Below are 23,436 nucleotides of genomic sequence, written 5' to 3'. Positions count from 1 at the left end.
GCAAAAATTTTAAGTGTAGATTTTCGGCACTTAAAAACCGCCAAATCTGTAGCGGCGGTGGCGTTAATACGTAAGTACCAAATTTTTATTCCATACTTTTCTGAATCATATTATTTAAACATTGGAATATACAAGAAGTATACATAAACACATAATGTTATACCATTTAATTTTTCAAAAAAAGTATTTTGAGAACAGTTTTTATCAAAAAATTATAAACTAAAAAACGAAAAATAAAGAATTCTTAGTATAAAAAAACAATTTTAGGAATTCTTTACATTGAAATAAAAACTTTCATATTGTTTCTTTTTTTATTATTCTTATAGTTCTTAATCAGACGTAAAAAACCATTCTGTAGAGAACCATCATCAAATGAAAAAAAAAATATTTACAAGCAAATTTTTTATTCTAAAAATCATTGCACTTACCTGATTTATGATTCCCGGAGAATTCCAAAATGATAAGTTCCTTGTTTGAAAACTTTATTCTCAAATAATAGATACATAGCTTATCCCTTCATTACTTTTAGATAACATACTACACAGCAAAATTTTGTAATTGATATGAATTTGAATATGTAGCTAAAAACAGAATAGCTGAATTCTAGTTGAACTTATTCTTTCAAAATTAAAAAAAAACTTACCAAGAAAACGATTTAAATTAATTAAGAATCAGCACAAATGGCACTATTTCAAGTAACTTGGATAATTTTTTATTGTTGTTTTCCGAATTATATGGATACAGAAATATATACTATTCTACAACGAAGAAGAATATGCTATAACTATTACAATTCTGTATGTTCTGAATTCATATTTATTCACTGGAATGACGAAAGCAATGTTGACTTCACTTTAATTCGTAATGAATTGAAGACAGAAGAAATGCATTTTACCTTAATACACACATCTGTAACAGTATCCGAAATCGGAAGTCATCAGTTGCAAGTTTGTTGATAATAGAAATAAAAAATTATTGAGGAATTTTTCTTCAAATGTTTGGCGTGTTCTGTTCCTGAAAGATTTACTAATATTCTGGAGATTTTTTTCAAGTTCTTCGGCCTTTTCCTTAGGGAAATTTGGTTTCTTATTTGCTGCTAAAAAATGGCGTCTGATTCAGTCAATGACTTTGATGGAACTAAATGAAAACGTGATAAATTAATGTCCGATATTTACAGTCTCCCGCTAGACGGCGTACTCGAGCGTTGCGATCGCGAATTGAATATTTTAAATCGCTCTCAGATGGGGGGCGGGGTGCCTTTCGCCTGTTTGTGATTATCAAGCTCTGGGTTCAATTTCATTTCATTTCTCAGTATTGCATGGAAAATGGCAAAAAACCCTAAAACTGTTCATGCCGGAAGGAATATACTTTAATTAAAAATTTTTAATAAATAAATATAAATAAATTAACAAAATAACAATGCAAGTTATAAATAGTGTACTTTTTAACGGCAACCGTGAGAGCCTTTAACAATTTAAACTGCGAAGAAACAACTAGCGGGAGCGGAGTTACGTCCATTATTCTAATAATTTTGCTATTATTAATTATCTTTCTTTAACGAATTCCATTAAAATCCAATTTCTTACAAGAAAATGGAAAAACGGATTGACTTAGAAAGGCGGCTTAAAAGTCCTGACGAAGTAAGAAACTTAATATTTTATGTTGTTGTAAATACAAAAGTGCCAGTTTGGCGCCATTTTGTCAGTATTTGAAATCGCACTTCATAAGTTATTGCTTTACTTTAAGAAACATTTCTAATCTACAATTATCAAAATAATTCTGCTCTTTCTTAAAGACAGTAAATGAAGTTTATAATTTAGACCTTCTTTTTTAAAATTTGTGTAATTAAAGTAGGCTTTGGTGTTAAAAAATGGCCTTGCTTAATGTGAAGACATGTATTCATGTAGATGTACTGATACATGTCCTTTCAACTTCAAAATTTCTCTCTGTTGTTGTTGCCTGTAAATTTCTAAGATTATTTATCCAGAATTAAACTTCGTAATTCAATATTCTTGTAATAAAATCAATTCTTTAAAAACGTTCCGATTGTAATAAAGCACCAAGTAGCATGTAAAAATTGAATTAAAGAAATGTTATTAGTAAAACGGATTAGAGGTTGTGTTTCAAGTTGTCAGTCAAATTAAGATTTTGTACATTGAATTTGTTGGCTGAAACGAAACTAACATCGTTCATACATCACAATCTGTGCTTTAAGGGTTAAAACACGAAAATTTAAAAATAATTTTTATGGATGGCAGATTAAGATCGAATAGTAGAAAAAATAGTGACACATTAATTAGGAAAATTATAATTTATGCCTCATTGTAGTGATCTAACTAAATGCATAAAAATAAAAAAATTATTTGAACTCTTCTTATTTGTTTTAGCCTTCCCTGTCTAGACACATGGCGAACTAGTTTTTTAAAAAGTTATTGCTAAGCTCTTTTTATCTATTAAACTGGATAAGCCAATTCTTTTAAGATACAAAAAAATTTTATTTTAATTCTGCCTTTGACGTACAGTTGTTAATATTAAAAAAAAATTATTTCCAAGATATCCGTGCACCTGGCAAGTCATAAATTTCGGTATTGAACAAAATTTTGTTATGATTTTAACTATTTTTTAAAGAAAATCATGGGAAGTCATAGATTTTGGTCCCTGATTTGGCCTAATTTTTAAAATGGAACCCCCTTCCCAATTTCATGGTGTTCCGAATATCTGAATTTCTAACAAAATCCCCATTCAGTCATTTTTTATTAAAATATTAAATGTTTTAATCATGTTCTTTAAGAATTATGGTGTTATTTCAAAAAATGAGAGTTAAAATATTTTTAGAGCGAATTATCTTTTAAACTTCTATGATTTCAGAATTTTTATTTGATCAATTTAAAATTCTAGCTGAAGCAAGCCAGTCATTGGCAAATTTTTTTATTCCAAAATGAGAACAAAAAAATTAGGAGTATTTCTTTCCTTTCGGATAAAGAAAAGTACAGTAGGGAACCGATTATCCGGAACGATCGGGACCATCGTTATTCCGGATAACTGATTTTTCCGGTTTTCTGAATCGCTACAAAAAGCAGTTTTTTATTGTTAAACCCAACTAATAAAAAGAAAAATTTTTGGAAGTAATCTTAAACAGAAGAAAAAACGAAGTAATACACTAATGATTATTTCCAAAATGATGGTAAGGTAAACATTTTTCAAAAAAGAATGAAAAATCCTAAAATCTTATGAGGAAAAAAATTTTTTTTTTTTTTAAATGGCAGAAAATTTATCGAATTTTGTTCCGGTTTTTTGGTTTTCTATTTTCCGGATAACGGGTTCTGTACTCTATCTCTAAATCTCGACAAACTTAATGTACATTTTTATTTTTTCGCACCTATGTGGTATGAAAGTACTAATTTAAGTACTCATAGTTTATTCGATCTTTAATAGACTTTTTTTTTAAAAATATTAAATAATGATTTTATTATTATAAATTGCTCCACTTTTTTTTAAAATTTTATTCCATATTTTTATAGTTTTAACAACAAAAAACTTATGAGACGAAAAATTATCTATTTTTATAATTTCTTTTTTATAAAAATGTCTAACTTCATTAATGTAAAAGGTAGGCTTACAAAAATTATGCAATTATTGTATACCGTAGCGAAAGCAATCGAGATACATTACAAGTTTAGTTTATTTTCTGATATTCGATATTAAAAAAAAAGCTTTTTTTCACTCATAGTTTGTTGCTGAGTCTTGCTGCTTGAACCAACTCGCAAAAAAGCACTTAAAGAAAAGTACTTAAGAAAACAGAAGGAAAAAGGTTAATAAAACCTTTTTTCTTCTGTTTTCTTAAGTGCTTTTTTTCTTACATTTGTCTTTATTTTATTAAGAGTAAATATTTATATTTTATAATATGATAGCCTTTGTTTTTAAGAATCATTTTTCATAAAATTAAAAAAAAAATGTTTTTAGGAAAGGTGCATAGAACAGCTTTGGGTAACTGGAGTTTAATCAGGGCTTAATCGAGGTTTTCAATCCTAGTACCTATTTTTGTGAAAATTTAGTATTGCTAAAAAAAATAATAAAAAAAACTACATATGTATACAAAAAGTACAATACTATAAAAAAACATTCACATATTGCGCAAGGAATTGCTTATAAGGCAGCTTGCAGATTAATTCCATTTATTAATTCAATCTAAATTATTCAGCCAGCTAGCATAGAAATTATGGAATTTACTATACAGATTAATATTATGGCTAAAAATTTGATTTACATAAAGTTTAAAAAATTTTTTAAACTTGCTAATAAAATTTATTGAACTTATTATGATTAAGAAATTATTATTTCGATATTGTGCTAACTTTTACTTTTGAATTAATGGTTGAAAAAATAATAGAAATACAGAATCAGGGTTGGGTTTTTGACGTCAAAAAGTGGTTTTTGACATGACAAGGGTATAATACTGGTTTAAACCGTCAAAAATGTCAAAAACTGAAGTTTGCCAAGAAAATATATAAACTTCTAACCTACCAACAGTTGCCATGCATTATATTGAAATTTAATTATATTATAGGTAATCAGCAGGTTTTAAAATATTTTTTAGTTAAAATTAAGGTAAAATAACAGATTTAAAATCTCAGAAATTTATATTCAAATGCATGTGCACAAAATATTGCACAAAAATTGTTTAAATATTTATATTTAAAAAAAAAAATTTTTTTTGATACTTAAGAAAATTAAAAGTTTATTACTATGCATTTTTGACATATAAGGAATATATAACTAATATTTATAAGGAACTTACAAGTTATGTTGTATAAATACAAACTTGATACAAGTTCATAAAAAAAATTTTTTTAAATGTTTTACCGAATATCTTTATTATCCAGTATGTTAATTTGAATTTAAAAGTAGTTATATTTATGAATAATGATAAATATAATTCATATTGTTTATTATATTTATTTATAATTATTACACTTATCATTTTAAAACAATTTTTATCTCTTAATTTTTTTTTCTCCACTTGTATTAAGAATACAAATAATGCATATCTTGAAAGCAAGAAGTAATTATTCAACAGCTGAATATTTAGATATTCAACAAAACTATGTATATAGTATTCAGCAAAATGAAATTCACAAGTATTTGGATAAACTAAATTTTCAGCATAGTAAATGAATAGGCTGAATATACTGTAAATCGACACTAACTACTCTGTGTATTTAACAGAAAGCACTTAAATTTGCTTTGTCTTATGTTAAAAAGATTATTAAGAAGATTTAAAAGAATATTAAAAAGATTTTTCTTTAAAAGAAGATGTCTAATGTACAAAACTGCTAATGTTTATCTTTAAAAATGTCTAATTTTTAGTATAATCTATACTATACACTAAATTTGGTTATAAATAAATTTCTTAATAATATCACTGCAAATTTTCAATAACACATGAAAATGAATACATAATATTACAAAAGATGTAAGTTTTCAAAAGTACAAGATTTTGGTTACTATTCAAAATATAAGTGTTTCTTCAAAATTTAAAATTAATTTTTTCTAGAACATTTAGAAACACTATCATTTATAAAAAGAAATATAAATTTTATGTATTAATTAAATTTCACATATGAATATAGGTTTTTGACATTTTTGACAGTGAGGTTTTTGACGTGACGGTTTAAACTATGGTTTAAACTGTCAAAAACTGTCACATGTCAAAAACCTGCCAACCCTGTACAGAATACATAGATAAAATTATAATGACCGCTAATAATAACAGCTAGGAAAACTATTCAGCACTTTAATTCCTTCGAACTTTTTATTTTCGTGAAGATGCGTTTTTTTTTTTTCTTTTTTTTCCCCGAAGTTTTAAAGTAATTTATTGTAATCTGAATCTCCTGAGTTCTGTTATAAGAAGGTAATGCAACCTGCTTTCTTAAAATAAAAAGGTGTAAATTGTATATTTCACAAAGTAATTCTCACTCATCAAAATTAAAGAAAAATTTGAAAAATAATTAAAGGCAAGCTTAAAGACAAACTCTGTTTATAAATGTTCTTAAAAAAATGTAAACTAAAAGAAAAGAATTTATTGATTATGAAGCTTTTTTAAATTAAAAATTATGAAAAAATAAAATGTGCACTTTGAAATAAAAGATATTTAAAAAGTATTAGTAAAATTTAAAATCACTAATTTCATTGATATATCAAAAAAAGATATAGGATACAAAAGATATCCAAATAAAACATTTAAATATCTGTAAGGCTGAATATCATGTGAAATTTAACTATATAACCAGACAATATAAAAAAAGTTATTAAAATGAAGGAATGAAATTAAAAGTCTGAAAGTGAAATAATTTATCAATAACTAAATAAATCAAAAGTGGATATTTCATTATAACAAGTGGTTTAAAAAACACCTTTTTCTTGAAAAAATAAAATAGTGTTTTTAAGAGATAGTGGTTTATTTTTACGAAAAGGGAAAGGACACATTTTTATTAGAATAATACAGCAGACTGGATGGCATTATAAAAACATTGAAATTAATTATGCATTTGTAACTCATTCATGTTATAGGGCTATCAAATAAAAAATCAAAGTTGTCTGATGAAATATTGCTTGGTATAGATAAAATATGATTTGTACTTTCATTCACATTTTCTTGATATACTTTGAAAAGTCAAGGAATTTTTTTTTCTTGAAATTGAGTGGGAACCCTGTATCACTTTCAAATATAAATGAAATATTCTGTGTTTTGTGGCTTGTTGTTTGAAGATGATTGTGTTTCCCTTGCCTATTAATGCTTATTAAAAAATATTTTTTATCAGATGATGTAATTACAATCTTATTTCAGATCAAAGAATTGGTTCTTGATAATTGTCGCAGCACTCAAATTGTAGGTCTTTCGGATGAATTCTGTAACCTTGAGATCCTTAGTCTCATCAATGTGGGTTTGACAAGCTTGAAAGGGTATCCAAAGCTTCCTAATTTGAAAAAAGTAAGATTTTTGTGTTCTTAAGTTTTCAAATGTTAAACAATTTAAGAAAAAAAATTTGCCAGATTTTTTTGAGTCTAAAACAACAGTTACATTGTGTGTGAATTAAAGTAAATAGATACAAGGTTCGGCTATTAATTTCCAGGACTCGTGGAATAACTCAGAAGAAAATAAAATTAAACACATAGCCATTTAATATTATTCGAAGTAACCCCCATCAGCCATAATGCACGTCTGTGCTCGGCAGTGAAAATTTCGGATCGAAGTTTTAAAGTCCTCTTTTGGAATGCTCTTTAATAGTGACGTTACAGTCTTCTTGATGGCTTCGACATCTTGAAATCTTGTCCCCTTCAGAGAATTTTTCAGCTTAGGAAACAGTCTGCGGGTGCTAGGTCTGGAGAGTATGGTGGATGCTGCATTTCAACGACACCATGCTGGGCTAAGAATCGCCTCACAGGCAACGCAATGTGTGGAAGCGAACCTTTTCAATTTCTTCCGGCGTGCGTAACGACTGCGGCCAACATGTGTGTGGATCATATTCCACGCTTTCGCGCTGTCTCAAAAGCGTTTAAACCATCCAAAAGTTCTGGAGCGACATAATGCTTCCTCGCTGTAAACTTCTTTAAATCATTTGTAGGTTTCTGCAGCTGTCTTGCCCAATTTGAAGCAACATTTAATGTTTATTCTTGCTCCATTTTCACTTTGACAATAGGAATTTAAGAGCTATGTTTTAATGCGCCTTTCTATGAGAACCACTTACTTCAGTATGGTGCCGATTGCACTGCACATGCGCAAGAAAACACTCTTCAATATGCAATCATTAGCGCCATCTTCTGGCTTTTCGTTTTCCTACAGTTACGTCAGTCCTGGAAATTAATAGCCGGACCTTGTAATTCTCTGCAAATAGGCTTAAAATGCTGTAATTGAAGAAAATTTCAGTTTTTTCTTTCGAAGATATACAAGTTATTTGTTTGAAGATGTTTTTACTGCTTTATCTCATATGTTTGAAGTATTACTTGAAATATTTTTTATTAATTTTTAAACCAATAAAGTTTTATTCCTTGACTTTTAATTGCAAATTTAGTAAAAAAAATATATTTCTCCCTGAAATACTTATATTTTTGGTTAGATTTTATCTTTTAAAATTAATACTTGTAGTGTTTCTATGCTTTAAGTTCTTTTGATCTTTAAATAGGTCTTTTTAATAAACAGAAGAGTTTTAAACTCATAATTCATATTGTTCTCTCACATGTAGCAATTCAGTGTTTCAGATTGATGGCATTATTTTTTGGATAGAAACAGTGCAATTATAGGTGTTTTAATTTCTTTTTATTGGGATAGTTTAATGCTGTTTTTTGAAGTTTTGTTTCTAATAAAAATAAAGAAAAGCCATAGATTAAGTGCCTTACACTTGAAGCAATGCAATGATTTTAAACTATAATCTTGCTGTGTAAAATTATCAGGGCTTTAGAACAGACAAAAAAGTTATATTTTAAAAGTTAATAAACTTTTGTGAAAATCGTTAAATTTTTTGTGTAAAAATTATTTTTACAGGTTTCTAGTAGGAAAGATTTAAAAATGAATTTGCTTTAGAAGAAAAATTATTAAATTTTCTGTTTAAATTCGTAAAATTTGCTGTAAATAATATTTATCAACATATTATTTATGTGTTTACTCAGAATAAAGTTGTGCTAACTTTAGAAAATACTATCATTGAGAATTTTAATCCTTAAATCCGTACATAATAACTAATAACTATTAACCTACTTTATTTTATTAATAATGAGCTATTTGAAAAATTCACATTTAGCATAATTTTTAACAAATTATTTTTTTAATTTCTTTGTATAGTTGGAGCTTAGTGATAATAGAATATCTGGAGGCTTAAATTATTTAAGTGGCAGTCCTAAATTAGTTACCCTGAACCTCAGTGGTAATAAAATTGCTACTCTGGATGCTTTAGAGCCATTGGTAAGTATTATTTTTTATTGTATTATTAATAAAAAATTTAAAGAATCAAATTGCTTAATTTGTAATTTTATCTTCATGCAGAAAGAATTCAAAAATCTGAAACATCTTGACCTGTTCAACTGTGAAGTTACTACGGTTGATGGCTACAGAGACAAAGTGTTTAGTTTGTTACCCAGTTTACAGTATTTGGATGGCTTTGATCAAAATGAGAAAGAAGCAGATGATTCTGAAGAAGGTATACTTATGCCTTTGTACGATATTTGTACAAAATAAATTATTCATTTTTTTGTGTAATGTCATATCAATTTGTGACCAGATCATATGATTAAATGCATTAACTTTAGTTGCACTACATTTTGACATATTTTTAAAAGTTTTAAATTTCAGGTTAATTATTTTCTCTTAAATTTCATTTAATTAAAAGGTACAATGTTGATTTTAAATTCATAAGGGTGTAGAGCTTAAATAAAATTGGCTATAAGTTTATTTGATTGGTGATTAGTTCTTAGCTATCAAATATAATTTTAAAATTTTTTATGTGAAATAGTGTTTTAGTTTAACTATTAACTGTAAATAAAGCCTTTTAAATACATTTTATTACAGTTTCTACTGGTAAATAGAAAATAAAAAGTTAGATTAAAAAAAAATATTTTTATTTTTGAAAAAAATGTATTTTATTATCAAAAGTAAATTCCAAATATATATATATATATATATATATATATATATATATATATATATATATATATATATATATATATATACTGATTTCTTCTTAAGAATAAAAAACCCCACAGTGCTTCCTCTCTAAAAAAAGCACTTGGAGTTTTAAAAGGACACTCACTTAACAGTAAAAATTTATCAAAATGTGTAATATTAAGAAGTAATAATTGAAGTTCATTCTCAAAATTTTTTAAATTACCCTCTTGTACTATTTTACATGTATATTTCAAAAAGTAATTCTCTCTTACCGAAATGGGAGAAAAATTTGTAGTTTATGAAAATATAAATATTTCCATGAATGCATTCGCATGCCATGAATTCGCATGCCTTATGAAATATAAGGCATGCGAAAAACTAATCTGTATATTTCTTTTTCAAAACAAGTAAACTAACAAAAAATGATTAATTGTTAAAAAACTGAAATGAATATTTGAGATTTCAACAAATGAATTTTAAGATTTTCATAAAAAAGTATTTGTTTAAAAAAGTTTTGAAATTTAAAATTATTTAAGAAAATTATTATTATTCTCCCCAAAAAACTTTTTTTCCGGGGTTCAATCCTAGCAAAGAAGTAAATATTTGTAATACTGATCTGAATTAAACCTATAAATACAGATAATCTACCAGTGTGCAATTATTATTTAAACAGTGAATAAATTTTTTTCAAAATGGAATATGATTAAAAAGGCAATGTTTTTAAGGGATGGTGGCTTATTTTTTACAAAAAAGCAAAGAGGGTGCATTTATTGGGATTAAAAAGCTGGCAGAGTAGGCAGCTCTTAAAAAAACGCATTGGAAGAATACTGTACATAAAATAGATTAGAGTTTTAAATTCAGTACAATTTATTAGCCTAAGACGCATGTTATAGTTACATATATGTATAAAAGTGCTTAATTTATTAATTAGGAATAAAAAATCTTTTGGAAATTTAATTTCCATAATTTCCTTATTCTGTTTACCATTTGTTCTTAGCTTCTGACATTTCCCCCTTTATTTTTTATCTGGCTTCAGCAATATTGAGATAAAACAATGATATAGTTACAATACAATGCTTTGCAAGATTTTTTTAAAACTTGTATTTTAAGAAAAAATAAATTGTTAATTTTTTTTTTAGAGAATGGAACTCATGGTAAATTTGATGGCGATAGTGAGTTAGAAGATGAGGAAGATGAAGGTAAATATTCATTTTCTGTTAAAAGGCAATAACAACAAAATGATTCTTGAAAAGCTTATCTATCTGCAAAAAAAGGCATGGTTTTACAGTGGATTTTTAAACATTGTGTTATCCATAGCAATGATAAATGAGATTGCCGATTTAGTGGCCAAAAAGGGTACATTAACTTAATGAGCATCTTTTTCCAGTATATCTTTTGAAACATTGAACCAGTTTCTCAAAAATACCATGCCTGAAGAATCTGAAATGAATCTAGCACATTTTAGAACAATTCAAAAGTCATAGCAAGACTTAATTATCTCTTGTCCCAAAAAATGGTGACTGAATTTAGGCTTGCCACTGGTTATAACTTTTTCCAGAAACACTTGCACGGTTTTTACATAGTTTCAAGTCTTATAAGCAGTTCCTTTTATCTATGACAAGTCATGGAATGAAACTATCTCATCTTTTGCCTAGCTTTTACTAAACGTTCTCTTGTGAACTGCTACTAGAGGGCGAGAGGCTTTTTGCATTCATTCTCTGCTTCTGTCTTGTTCTTTTCCCCCCCTTCTCTATATGCTTTGTATGTTTGGCTGCTGTTGTCTTTTAATCTTGCCATTAGAAATAAAATAATATTCAATAACTTTTTCTGGTTTTTAGAAATGTATAATTTTATTTATTCATGTTGCTTTTTTAGATGAAGAAAATGAGGAGGAAGAAGATGAGGATGAAGAGGAAGTAGGATTGGAACATCTGCAAAATTCTATTGATGTGAGTATATAATCAGAATTGTTCTTATTCAAAAAATTAATATTAAAATACATTGGGTTAAATTCAAAAACTAGCAAGGCATTAACCCTTAATAAACATACTTTGAAGGAAAAAAAAGAAAAAACTACTAGTTGTAGTTTTCACATAATGAGGAATCGTAAGTACTTAATTTTAAGTAACTAATATGGCTGTTTTTAAATTGAGAGGACAAAAAAAAAATTATGGGATGATCTAAATAAAATGTTTTGCAAGAGAATCTATTTTAGCTATTAAATTGTTCTCCAATATGCTGAATGATTTTATTTTCTATATCAAATTTCTAGTTAGTATGTTTCATATAAATCTAAACATTGTTATGCATTATCAATGTTGAATATAGCAGTAATATTTATCATTTAGTAGTTGTATATTAAGTGAAGCTGTGAAATGCTAGTTTTTAATTTTTTTGCTTAACAAAATAGTATTTAATTTTCTTATGATTGCGTCGCAAACAGTTTTTGACTAGTATCGGTATAATCTAACTCAAGTAAGTGGTTATTTCAAGTTAACCACATAGTGAAGTTTTAAAATCACGAAATAAATTTACATTCAGTTTTTCTTATTTGGTTTTAATTATTCAAATATTACCTCTTTGTTTATAGATTTACTGAAATATAAATCTTACAAAATGATGGTTAATATCTTAAGTTATAGATCTTTGTCTGGGTTACTGTAGGTAATTTTTTGGGAGAATAAAAGGTTTCTGATAATGAACATACCAATGATCATTGTAACCAAATTACAATAACTCAAGCTAAAAAGACAATTTTTTTCTGTGCTCATAAGTATTCATAAGTTTAGATTGATTAGTGAATGACTTTGAATAGATTATGTGTATCTATGTTACAAATTTAAGTTGCTTGTGCTGAAATTCGCTTTTTCGTTTTAATTTAGGAAATAAAAATTGTAAGTACTATTGTAAGTACTTAATAAGTACTGAAACTGTTTATTATTTAACAAACTCTTGATTTGTTTTTATTTTAGGAGGAATCTGAAGGTGATGATTATGACCCAGATGGTGTGAATGATAGTGATGTAGACATTGAAGATGATGCTGATGAAGAAGTGGAAGAGGGTATAATTTTTCACTTCTTAAACATCATTTTAATTTTATTTAAATGCATGGAGAGTTATTGATGCTCTTTTATCCCTATAGACAGAATCTGTGCTAGCTATTATGCTGAAGTTAACTTTGTTTCTTTTTTAAATATACTTACATTATTTCATGTGTCATTAAAATAAACAAAGCATGTATATTGCTGTTTCCTTAAGAGAAACTCTAGTTTTGAACTTTTTATGATGGTTGGTCAATTTAGCTTTGATATAAGTGTTGAATTTTTTGTGGCAACTGCGACAAAATAAAATACGCGCTTACAGCAAATGTCTAATTTAATTCAGCAATTTACTGTTTATATTGCTTTCTTTGTTTAAATACGTGAAAAACTATATAATCTTTACTTATTATTGCAATTAAATAAATGTAAGCAATCATTGTAATTTTAAAGAGAGAAACTTGTGAGAGGAATTAAAAAACTCAATAAATTAAAATTTTGCATAGTGTCTGTAGTGCCATAAAACAAGAAAGATGAATCAAAAATTATTTTAATTTAAATCAGATTGGTTTTTATTGATATAATGAAAAAAAAATGCTGTTAAAGTTTTTGAATATAAGAAATGTTTAGACAGTTTTTACAAGTAAAGAAAATGTCTTGCAATAGATCATTCTTATAAATATTTAAGAATGATTTTGTATTGTTACTGGGGCATCTTTCAAGATTCACATTTTGCAGCCAAATTGTTTCATATGATACAAATCAGTTAAATACATTGAAATACAAATAAAAAAATTTCAAATTTTGAATGTAAATATCTTGCGTTTATAGTTTTTACAGGTAAAGAAAATGGACTGCCATAGATCATTTATAATTAATACTTAGGAGTGATCTTGTAATATTGTTACTAGGTCATCTTACAATATTTCAATTAAGACTCAATATTTCTTTAGTTTTGAATGTATGGGGTTATTTTAAAAAGTAGTTTTAATTTGATCAACATGTATAGTATAATATATATATATTTTTTAACTAAGTTAACTTTTTAGTCAAATGCTGTAGAATGACCCTACATTAGTATCTGCTTGTTTTCTTACAAGAAGTTACTCTAATTCCAATTTCACTTGCAAAATTCAAATATTCAGCATATCTGCCAAGTCTCCTGTTTTTTTAACAAAGACAACTATCTCCTGTTTGTTCTCAATTTTCTCTATTTTTTGAAGAAATTAAAAATAAAATAAATTAAAAATTGGCAATAAAATATCCACTGATGGCAAAAATACTTTTTATTCCTCAACAGATGGTGCTATTGCCAGTTCTGCATTATGTGTAGTGTTTATAGTTTAAGTAATTAAAAATTATGGTTTAAAAAAATTTTACTTTGCTAACTGTAAGTGCTTATATTTTCAATTTTTTGAGTTTCTGTTTTTGACTAACCTGATTCATTATGCATGATGTTTCAAAACTTTACTCGTAGCCTAAAATATGTCACTAGTAAAATCTCCGTTATTTTATTTCTCCAATGTTGGCAGATATGAGTCAGTAATTAGTTCAAATTTTGTTTATCAGTTCTCATTGCATATCTTGCAGTTAAAAAGCAATTATGTTCTTCCCTCCCTTTGTGAATAGATACCATGCTTTTATTATTTTTACTCTGTGAGTTTTTTTATTATTTTTGATTAGCAACTTATTTCATACTATTTAATTGTTTAGACAATCCTCGAGGACAGAAGAGAAAGTTGGACAGCGAAGACTAAGACCAGGAGTTTGAGCAGTACATCGGAACTTGTGTATATATCATCACCATTATTTGGACAGTTTTAATTCTTTGACATGAATGCCTGAATATCACTTAGATTGACGTTTGATTCTTTAATTTTATCTGTATTGGCATTGTATATTTTTTGAGCCATTACATACAATAGTACTGTTTGTTTTTTAACATTCTGTAATGCATGTAGAAAGCTCTCTTCCAGCATTTTTCTTTTATTTACCAGTCTGTATTCAAAGTTTTCTTCCACTTGTAAATTTTATCTCCTAATGTGTTACACTATAGATTTTTCCTTGTTGCTTGTGCTTTGTGTAAAATATTGCAAGTTGTATGTACAACTTAAATTTTAAATAAAATATCTTTTTTAAACATTTGAGATTTCTTTTTCTTGGTTTTGCTCAACAATTTGTGTTCATTGCACGAATTTAACTTGATAAAAATACAGAAATATCAAATGTGCATGTGCCGTATTTTAATTCCATATATGATATAAATTTGTAATAAAATTTTTTTTGTTTAGAGATGTTAATCTTTAATTTTTAGAAAGTTTAATATATTAATTGTAAAAACATAACTGAGCCAATTTGAGATTAAAATTGGATGTATAGTAATTTGTGCTGTGAGCAAGTAAATTATCTATTCAGTTCCTAAATTTTTTGATGTAAGCACTAGTCTTCTAAAAACAGGAGGAGTATTATTTAATTTTTTTAGTGCTAAAGTTTTGAGAATTTCAATGTTTTGTTTTAAGATCAGGAAAATGACTACCTTGGAGATAGTACTAGTTAAGCATCCATTGCAATTCAAGTGAAGTAATTCTATCATCCATTCAAATAATCCTTAAAGAATTTAATGTGATAATTTGTTCCTCACAAAATCTGTTTACTTATTTAATAAACTTGTTTTTCTGAAAAAAAATTGCTATGTGTTGTTAAAATCAGTTATGAAATTTTTATCAAAAAGTCTATTTTGGAAAATAAGGGGAACCTGTTTTCATAGACTGATTATTCAAATTTTAAAATATAAATATTTTTTTTGAATTGTCATACATAATTTTAGTGATACAATCCAATTAACAAATTAGATTGATATGAATATGTTCTTTTTTTTAAAAAAATCATTTACTGAAAGGGAAAAAAATTGATTATTAAAGGATGATTTAGAATTTAAAGACAAGATGTGAATTTTGAAGTTCTCATGCATAGTCTATTTTTCAGAGATGTTTATGTCTAAGGAGATACTGAAACTAGACGTTGAATAGATTTGTAGGAATAAATTTAATTCACATTCATTGATATAATTTTTTTTTTCCCTTTGAAATTGAGTAGAAGAGTATCATTCATTGAATTCTGTATTACAGAAATTTACTAGTCCTGACATCAGTAAGTCAATGTGAAAATTATTTCATGAAATACAAACTTTAGAGGTTGCTGCGCGTGATGGAAATTTTGTCAAGGGTAGCCTATTGATATTTTCAATGCACCTTCATAGATTTCAATCACTGATGTTATCAAACTATATTTATTGTGTGAGGTTAAAATTTGAATTAGATATTTATTGATAAATAGTTAAAAAACGAGACGTTGCTGTATTTAGGAAAATGTTTCTTTGGTAGTCCTGATTTGGTTCCTTTTACTTGTCCATAACGTGGAACTTTTCAGAAGATGGAAACTTATTTTATATTTGCTTCTCATCTATTTTGTATTAGTAAATTTTGCTTGAAAATGGTATATTCAGGTAATAGTTTCATAACCTTTTCTAATATTTATTTTACATTTTTATTACCTGCATTTTTGAATTCTTAATTTATATTAGCTTAATAATTATCATTAGTATGATTAATTTTTCTGCTCATTATCCATTTAATTTTATAGGTAGTCAATCCTTCAATAATGTCTACATATTTAAAAATTAAAAACTTTTTTGTCAAATTATTACGAATTTTCTTTTCAAGTTTTTAAAGACTTGTAGTATATAGGTAACCAATTCCAGTCCACTATCCAAGAGCCATGGATTACATCTAGTAAAATGAAAGGGTATCAGTTTAGAAAGAATGAATCAGAGAAAGAATACAAGATAGTAAATAAAAGCTGCTTGTGAGTTAATCTCTTAATGGCTGCATAAGTTTGAAGAAAGCGTTCATAAAAGTGCCACTATTTTATTCAAGAAATTTATCTAAAATTAAGTTATGTTTTAATTTTTCGGTTAATTGCAAATATACATGTTTGAAGAGTGCAAACCTTTAGTTTAAAATATACTAAGCACATTACAAATTGTATGGATACTGCCTTCTGGTGTAATTGAGAAATAAACATGATTTTAGGCATAAGAACTAGATTTGTTTTAATCTTTTAGATGTGTTACTTTTAAACACTAGCCTGAAAATATCATGGGCACGAGAAATATCGAAACTTCATCCTGTGATTTTGGTGGGGCGACAAGGAAAGGGATAAGGAATGTAATTAAATTTCTATTATTCAATGTCAATGATAAACACTGGTTAACCCTCACAGTTAACTGTTAGTATGCCATGTTCCAAAACGGAACATAGAATTTGAATTTAATGAGCAATTGAAGTCTGAATAAAATTATTTTTCATACATTTAAAACTTACATTATGAAGTTTATTTTGGTTCTGTTTTCCTATTTGAATTTTAGAAATTTGATAAAGTTAGTAAATTTTTATCCTGATTGTAATACAGTTAACCCCAAATCCAATTTTTATAATACATTTTAAAGGGATAATATAATCATCTGTTAGGCATCCAATTCAAAATATTAGTTTTGAACATTGATATTTCAAAGGTTCAATTTTGTTTCAGATTTCAAGTGATTAATCAATAATGGCTATGAGCATTTAATTCAATTTGTATTAGGGCACTTACTCAGCTGGCTAGGTAGCTGAGCGGTCAGCGTGCCTGACTGTTAAGCCAGTGGCTGCGGGTTCGAATCCCGCTCAGGGAATGGATGTTTCCCTCTCTGGCGTGTGAATGGGTATCTGTGGCGTGGGTAATGTTGCTCGCCTCTGTGACTTTGGTTCACAGCTGCCCACTGGGTAACGTTAAATGAGCAACACTTACGACATATTCAGAGGTGAAGAACGAAAGTTCACTGCCTATTCATTTTTTTTTTAAAAGGCACTTATTCAAGAAAAATAATGATGCTTGAATGGAAAACGTGGGATGAATATGTTTAGAATCAACTTCTTTTGTCATGAATTTGCAAGTGATAATGGCAGAATACTAAGAACGTAATGCAAGATATGCATTTTTTCAAACTTGGTGTTTTTGTCTTTAATAAAAATTCTTTCTAATAAAGTGATTGCTTTCAGGGGACTGTTATACTTTTTTGCATAATTTGATTATGATAGTTAAAATTTAACATCAAACAGATTTTTCAATGAGTTCTAAACAATGGTATTTAATAAATTTTTGCTATTGATAGTTTTTCTTTTCTATTTCCTGTGATTTATTTTACTTCCCAAATAAATTTGTAGTTACCACGTGAGTTAAAGGAATGTGTCATTTTTTACCACGTTTATATAAACTTGCCTTCGTGTATGTCTGTCCGGGTGGAATTTTGTAATCGATTTTAAATTAACTTCCCGACTAGCTGCAAATTTCAAATTTGGTACATAGTTCAGAACTGGATGACAATGCATGACAATGAAGAGAAAAAAGACATACAAAGTAAAATAAAATTAAAATTTAAAAAAAACTCTTTTCGAGATTGTCTTTTGTTGTCGATTCCATTATTTCAAAATAGTATTACATGTTAGGTGAAAAGATTTTTATTGTCGGAGTATTTTTATTGGCTGAAAAAACACGTGGTGGGATACAGTTTTTTTTCCATTCATTTCCAGATTGTTTTGGTTGTCATCAGCATAAAACTAATGAAAGTCGTAAAGGTATTGTTTTTCTATAAAGATTTTTGTATCCCTAATTTAAAATGAAAGTTCTATTATTTTAGTAGTGGTCTTGTAGTAGTCTTGACTACTCTTGACTAAGAAAAATAATCTAAATAAAAATATATATTTTTAAAAACCACGTTTTTTGTAGTGAAGAATAATAATTTAAATGTATTGATTTTTAAAAAATACGAAATAAAAATTTAAAAAAAATTATAATTTAAAATAAAAAAATTCAAAGTAAAAAGTAATATTTTTAAAAACCACGTTTTTGTAGTAGAGAATAATAATTTTTAAAAAAAATTGAAAAACGAAAAATGTGGGGCGCATGAAATACATAACAGTACATATACACATTTTCTTACTCATACACATGCACAGCCACATATACATCCACATACATATGCATATACACAAACATATTCCACATCCACATTCAGATACAATTACAATTACAGATATACATACACATATTCTCAAGAGCACACATGCACACAATAATATAACATTACTGTTATGTATTTCATGCGCCCCACGTTTTTCGTTTTTCAAATTTTTTAAATTATTATTCTCCCTTACAAAAACGTGGTTTTTAAAAATATTACTTTTTACTTTGAATTTTTAGTCTTATTTACAAATTTTGCTTGCTTTTAACACCATGCATAATGATACAACAAATATTGACCTTGTTGGAAACATTTTCTTCTTCAGGTTTATAAGATCTAGCTAGACATTTGTCAGCTAGAGCCTGATGAACGAGGAGTTTTAATTGATGTAAAAAACAAAGCCAAAAAGCCTGTTATTCCATTATATGTATATCTTCAAAATATTGTTTTTGAAGGTAATATTAGAGAAAACTCAAATCCTAGAGTTGAATTCTTACTAATTATTTTATATTTATTTTTTGACATGATATATAACTGCCAACTCTACTGGTTTAATAAAAACTCTCCTGGTTTTTGTACATTTTAGAAAATTCCCTAAAATTGAATAAATTTCCTAAAAAAATCCCCATTGAAATAGAATTTTTTGTACAGATTATTACTTGCTTGAATAGTTAAATAAGTAGTACTGATACACAATGAAGTGAACCTCATTTATGGATATCAGTTTCGAACTTTTTTTGTTCTAAAATTTTCAATTTATTTTTATCCAGAACTTTTTAAATCAATATTTTTTTTTTTTTTTAACTATCTTTGATGAATTAAATGCCCATTAATATTCAAAATTAGGAGTAAACATAATTCATATATTTCAAATATGTTTAATGTCAATTATAAATGGAAAATATTGCAGTTTTTCTATTTTGATGACAATAAAATTCCCTATGTATAAAATACTTAGTTCATTATGCAACAAATATCATGAAATTTATATTATTTCGTAAAATCTACTGGTTTTTTACCTATCCATGTTGGCAGCTATGATGATAGAAACTTGTTAAAGTTGAATTTATAGGAAGAAAATAGAAAACATCTGAATTGTCAGCAAAAATTTTGACTAAGTGCAAGGCTGATATATTTTAAATTTATCTTCATGAATTTCAAACATTTAATATGTATATCAAACAAATAATACTCAAGTGATCAATCAAAAGAAGCTATGAACAAATGTAATCAAAATATGCTTATGCTTCATCAAAAATTGATATATAAAACAGCTTCAATTTATAGCATCACATCTAGTTTCCAACTGTTTCTTCGAATAATCAATTTAAAATAATCGTGATTATTTTGGAGCAGGAAAATAAGTTAGCTATATTTTGAAGGCGCATCAACTGTTGTGCTTCATTTTTTTTTTAGGTCATAAAATATTTTATTTCAATTCATTTAAAAATATTTGGTACTTTTCAACTAGCAAGGCAAGAAAATTCAATTTTTAATTTTTTTGTTTTGTTTTATTTTTTGTGAATGTATTTTGTTCAGTGTTTAAAAAAACAGAAAAAAAGTTAGTGGAGGTCAACATCTGTAGGCGACTTTTCGCTTGCATCTGGCTAGCAGAAAAGTATCAAACATTTTTGAGAACAGAAATAATTGTTGCCAAGAGAAAAATTAAGAACTTACAAAATTAATTTCTAAACAAAGCTTTTTAGTTCAATCTATAAAATAAAAGAATCCTTTTTACAAAATTAATTTGGTTAGATTATAAAGCAGTTAATTTGAGGATATTTCCGTATCGTGATCTGTCATGCCAACTACAATCCTCAAGGTACCAAATAGATTTCAAACTTGCAAATTAAAAAAACAAAACATGTAGATGTTTGCCCGGGGGTGGATACATATTACACCTTTTGAGCTGGTCCATTTCTGTGATATCCAACTTGCTGTTGCCAAGACTTGGCGGTTATTCTGCCACAGATCAAGATTCAGAAACCTCCCTGATAATTTTATTATGGTTGCATATGGTATAAATCTGTGCAACACATTTTTTTAAAACCCGTAGTAAAAATTTTACTTCCCGGTAAACTTTTTTATAAAATAAGATAGGTACTTAATTTATGTCGTTGTACAATGAACTATTTACGGCAGTCTGGGAAACATCCCTAAGGATGATCTGAAGATATGCCATCAGAATTTTGAAACATCTGCTGAAGGAATGATTCTTTCACTTTGATTGCCTGACAAAGTGGAACACTTTTTAGTAGAACAGTTTAACGAGAACTGATAACGCTCACTCTCAGTCCCTATGCAGGCTGATCAAAGAGGTCACCTACTCCCTACTGACTTTGATGCAGAGTTCATTCTAGGCAGAGTAAACAGGGCGCAGCAACCTGCGGCCCTTTTCGTCAAAAGAATCCACCCTGTTGCCCCTGAAGTAAATTAGTGCCCTGCCTAACTCCATACCCTTTTTTTCCTCACCCCTTCTTTATTTTTCCCCCAAACTCTACAATGGATTTCTTAAACATTTGTTATTTTCAACTCTTTTTATTTAGTTTGTCATTGCTAGATTTATATGGGAAAGGAAAAATAGTCATCACACCCCCTTGTTGCATTTGTCTTTGAAAGTTTGCAGTTACTTCCAATATCATTAAATCATAATTATTATTAATCATTTTAATTATTAAATCATAACTACAGACACTTAAAAACATAATTTATTATTTTATTAATATATGCATGCAGTTTAAATAAATTGCTAAGCTAATTTGCTCATTAACTCAATATATATGTTAATTTATTAATAAAAATTAGTAATTAATATGATTGCTTTGCTACTTTTAGTAAAGTAAAAAAAAAAAAATTTTTTTTTACTAATTGACAATGTTTTTTAATAGAACGCGTAAAGCCCATAGAAAGAAATTATTGCCTTTTTAGAATAATAATGCCCTTTATTTAAACTTTTGCACCCTGCCCTTTTTTCTGCCTAGAATGAGCTCTGTTTGATGTTCTACTGGGAATAGTGTTTTTACGATCAGTCCAGTGAAGGACCTATCAGAGTAAAATTAATTATTTTGTAAGGGAAAAAATTCTTGAACACTGGGCAAAGATTAAGTCAAATTATTTTTTTACATATAATGTTGAACTTAGTCTTTTTGCTTAGAAGTCAGAGCACATTTTTTCGATGTACAATAAATAAAGGGTAAATAATGAGACGAATGTGTAATAAATAAGTTTATTATGAAATATATATCTAAAAAAAATACAATTTGTATTTATTCAGGTGAATACTTGATCTGAAACAGACTGAAAATCTCAAAGTGATCTTAACCGAGTGAGAGCAATTTTGAAAATGAGTTACTCAGTGTCATCCATATCAAGTTCATTAGTTGCATCTTCAACATTATTATCACCAATACATGAAGTTAATTCTTTATTGACTTCATATTTCATCTTTGTGAGAGAAATACTTAATCTTGCATAATAATTCTCTCCTTCCTTCAAGTCGATCTTCTCATCAAAAACGATTTTACTTATACTATTGTTCGTCAATTGAGCTTTAACAATATCCATCCTGATTATTTTAATTCCTTATAATATATTTATTTATTTTTCTTTGCAAAGAAATTTTAAAAAACAAAATAAGTGTGTAAAGTTATATCAATTAGCTTCTGGTTGTTTATTTTTGTCTAAAAATGCTTCAGTTTTTAGAAGCTGACATATCTGACCGGTTTAAAAAGATGATACAGATTAAAACTTTCAACCTGTTTGTAAATAAAACGTTCGTTAAAGTAGATTTTATCATAAAATATTAAACTCCAAGCGGGGAAACACTTCATATCACTGTGCTGTCCCTTTATTATGAACACGCGCTCATCTCAGCGAATATATGTCGATTTTAAAGGGAAAAAAAATCTGGCAATAAATTTCTGTTTATCATATGATCCTTCAAAACTTAAGTGGGTTGGGCGCTGAGAAGTTGTGATAATTGAGGTTGTGAAATCTTATTTATTTTGGAAAAGAATTTTAATATAAATTTTAAAAATGGGCGCCTTATTTAGGAGCCAGCAGATGGTATTATGCCAATTGTTTTTACAAAATGAATCTGCTTATTCCAGTGTTTCAAATTTAGGAGAATTAGGTCTTGTTCAATTCAGGGACGTAAGTAAACATTATAAAATATTTATTTATATAAATATGAAAATAAAAGTCAAATTCTCTGTTAATTATGCTTGAAATATTAATTATTTATACAAAAAAATAATATTATTTATAAATCTAGTATATGATCCCACTTTTAAATTGGACATTCTTATTTGTAATCACATTTTTTTAAACACTCTATAAGGTTTAGAATTCGTAAGTTATAGAAGAATAGAAGAAAAAGATAATAAATCATGGAAAATAAATATCTGATTAGCCATTTATAAGCTTCTTTTAGAAATATGTTGCGAAGCACATATTTCTAATAGCATTTTAATCTATAGCACTTCAAATTTATGTAAATTATTTAAAGTCTAAATCACCAAAATATCAGTTTGGACCGTGGGTAAGGCTTTAATGTCCTAGAATCTCTTGCAGATGTTTCTGCATCAGTGCCTGTTTGTGATGACTACCTACACCAAGGAGTCAAAGAGGTTTTTAAATTGAAAAATTTGCAAAAAATGTAGTGGTTTGTTTGGGGGT

General features: G+C 27.3%; 2 protein-coding genes across 6 annotated transcripts in view; both read left to right on the top strand.

The window, feature by feature from the left end:
• Window positions 1-1,239: 1,239 nt before the first annotated feature.
• On the top strand, window positions 1,240-14,840 carry LOC107448908 (acidic leucine-rich nuclear phosphoprotein 32 family member A). Its single transcript, XM_016064273.2, has 8 exons — window positions 1,240-1,640; window positions 6,848-6,991; window positions 8,840-8,959; window positions 9,041-9,194; window positions 10,798-10,857; window positions 11,534-11,607; window positions 12,631-12,721; window positions 14,412-14,840. Exons 1-8 carry the CDS (start codon window positions 1,593-1,595, stop codon window positions 14,453-14,455), a joined length of 735 nt encoding a protein of 244 aa, XP_015919759.1. The 5' UTR covers window positions 1,240-1,592; the 3' UTR covers window positions 14,456-14,840.
• A 7,652-nt stretch (window positions 14,841-22,492) lies between these two features.
• LOC107448900 (V-type proton ATPase 116 kDa subunit a 1) overlaps window positions 22,493-23,436 on the top strand; it is a 31,632-nt gene continuing 30,688 nt past the window's right edge. For 3 of the 5 annotated variants that reach the window (XM_071184112.2, XM_071184110.2, XM_071184109.2), the window contains exon 1: window positions 22,687-22,911. In XM_071184112.2, coding sequence (XP_071040213.1) covers window positions 22,795-22,911 — 117 coding nt within the window. In that variant the 5' untranslated portion in view covers window positions 22,687-22,794. Of the gene's footprint in view, window positions 22,912-23,436 lie in introns of all 5 variants that reach the window. The other 2 variants (XM_071184111.2, XM_071184113.2) reach the window with 2 other exon arrangements.

This window comes from Parasteatoda tepidariorum, chromosome 10, assembly GCF_982258835.1.
Source record: "Parasteatoda tepidariorum strain Cologne lab strain chromosome 10, Ptep-v5.0, whole genome shotgun sequence".
Lineage (NCBI taxonomy): Eukaryota > Metazoa > Arthropoda > Arachnida > Araneae > Theridiidae > Parasteatoda > Parasteatoda tepidariorum.
This window is presented reverse-complemented; position numbering and strand designations above follow the sequence as displayed.

Excerpts from the sequence above, each read along its gene's own strand:
- LOC107448908 (XM_016064273.2), top strand. The coding sequence starts at position 1,593 with ATGGAAAAACGGATTGACTTAGAAAGGCGGCTTAAAAGTCCTGACGAA. Across the intron at positions 6,992-8,839 it reads AGCTTCCTAATTTGAAAAAA|TTGGAGCTTAGTGATAATAG; the intron begins GTAAGATTTTTG and ends TTCTTTGTATAG. Across the intron at positions 10,858-11,533 it reads AGAAGATGAGGAAGATGAAG|ATGAAGAAAATGAGGAGGAA; the intron begins GTAAATATTCAT and ends TTGCTTTTTTAG.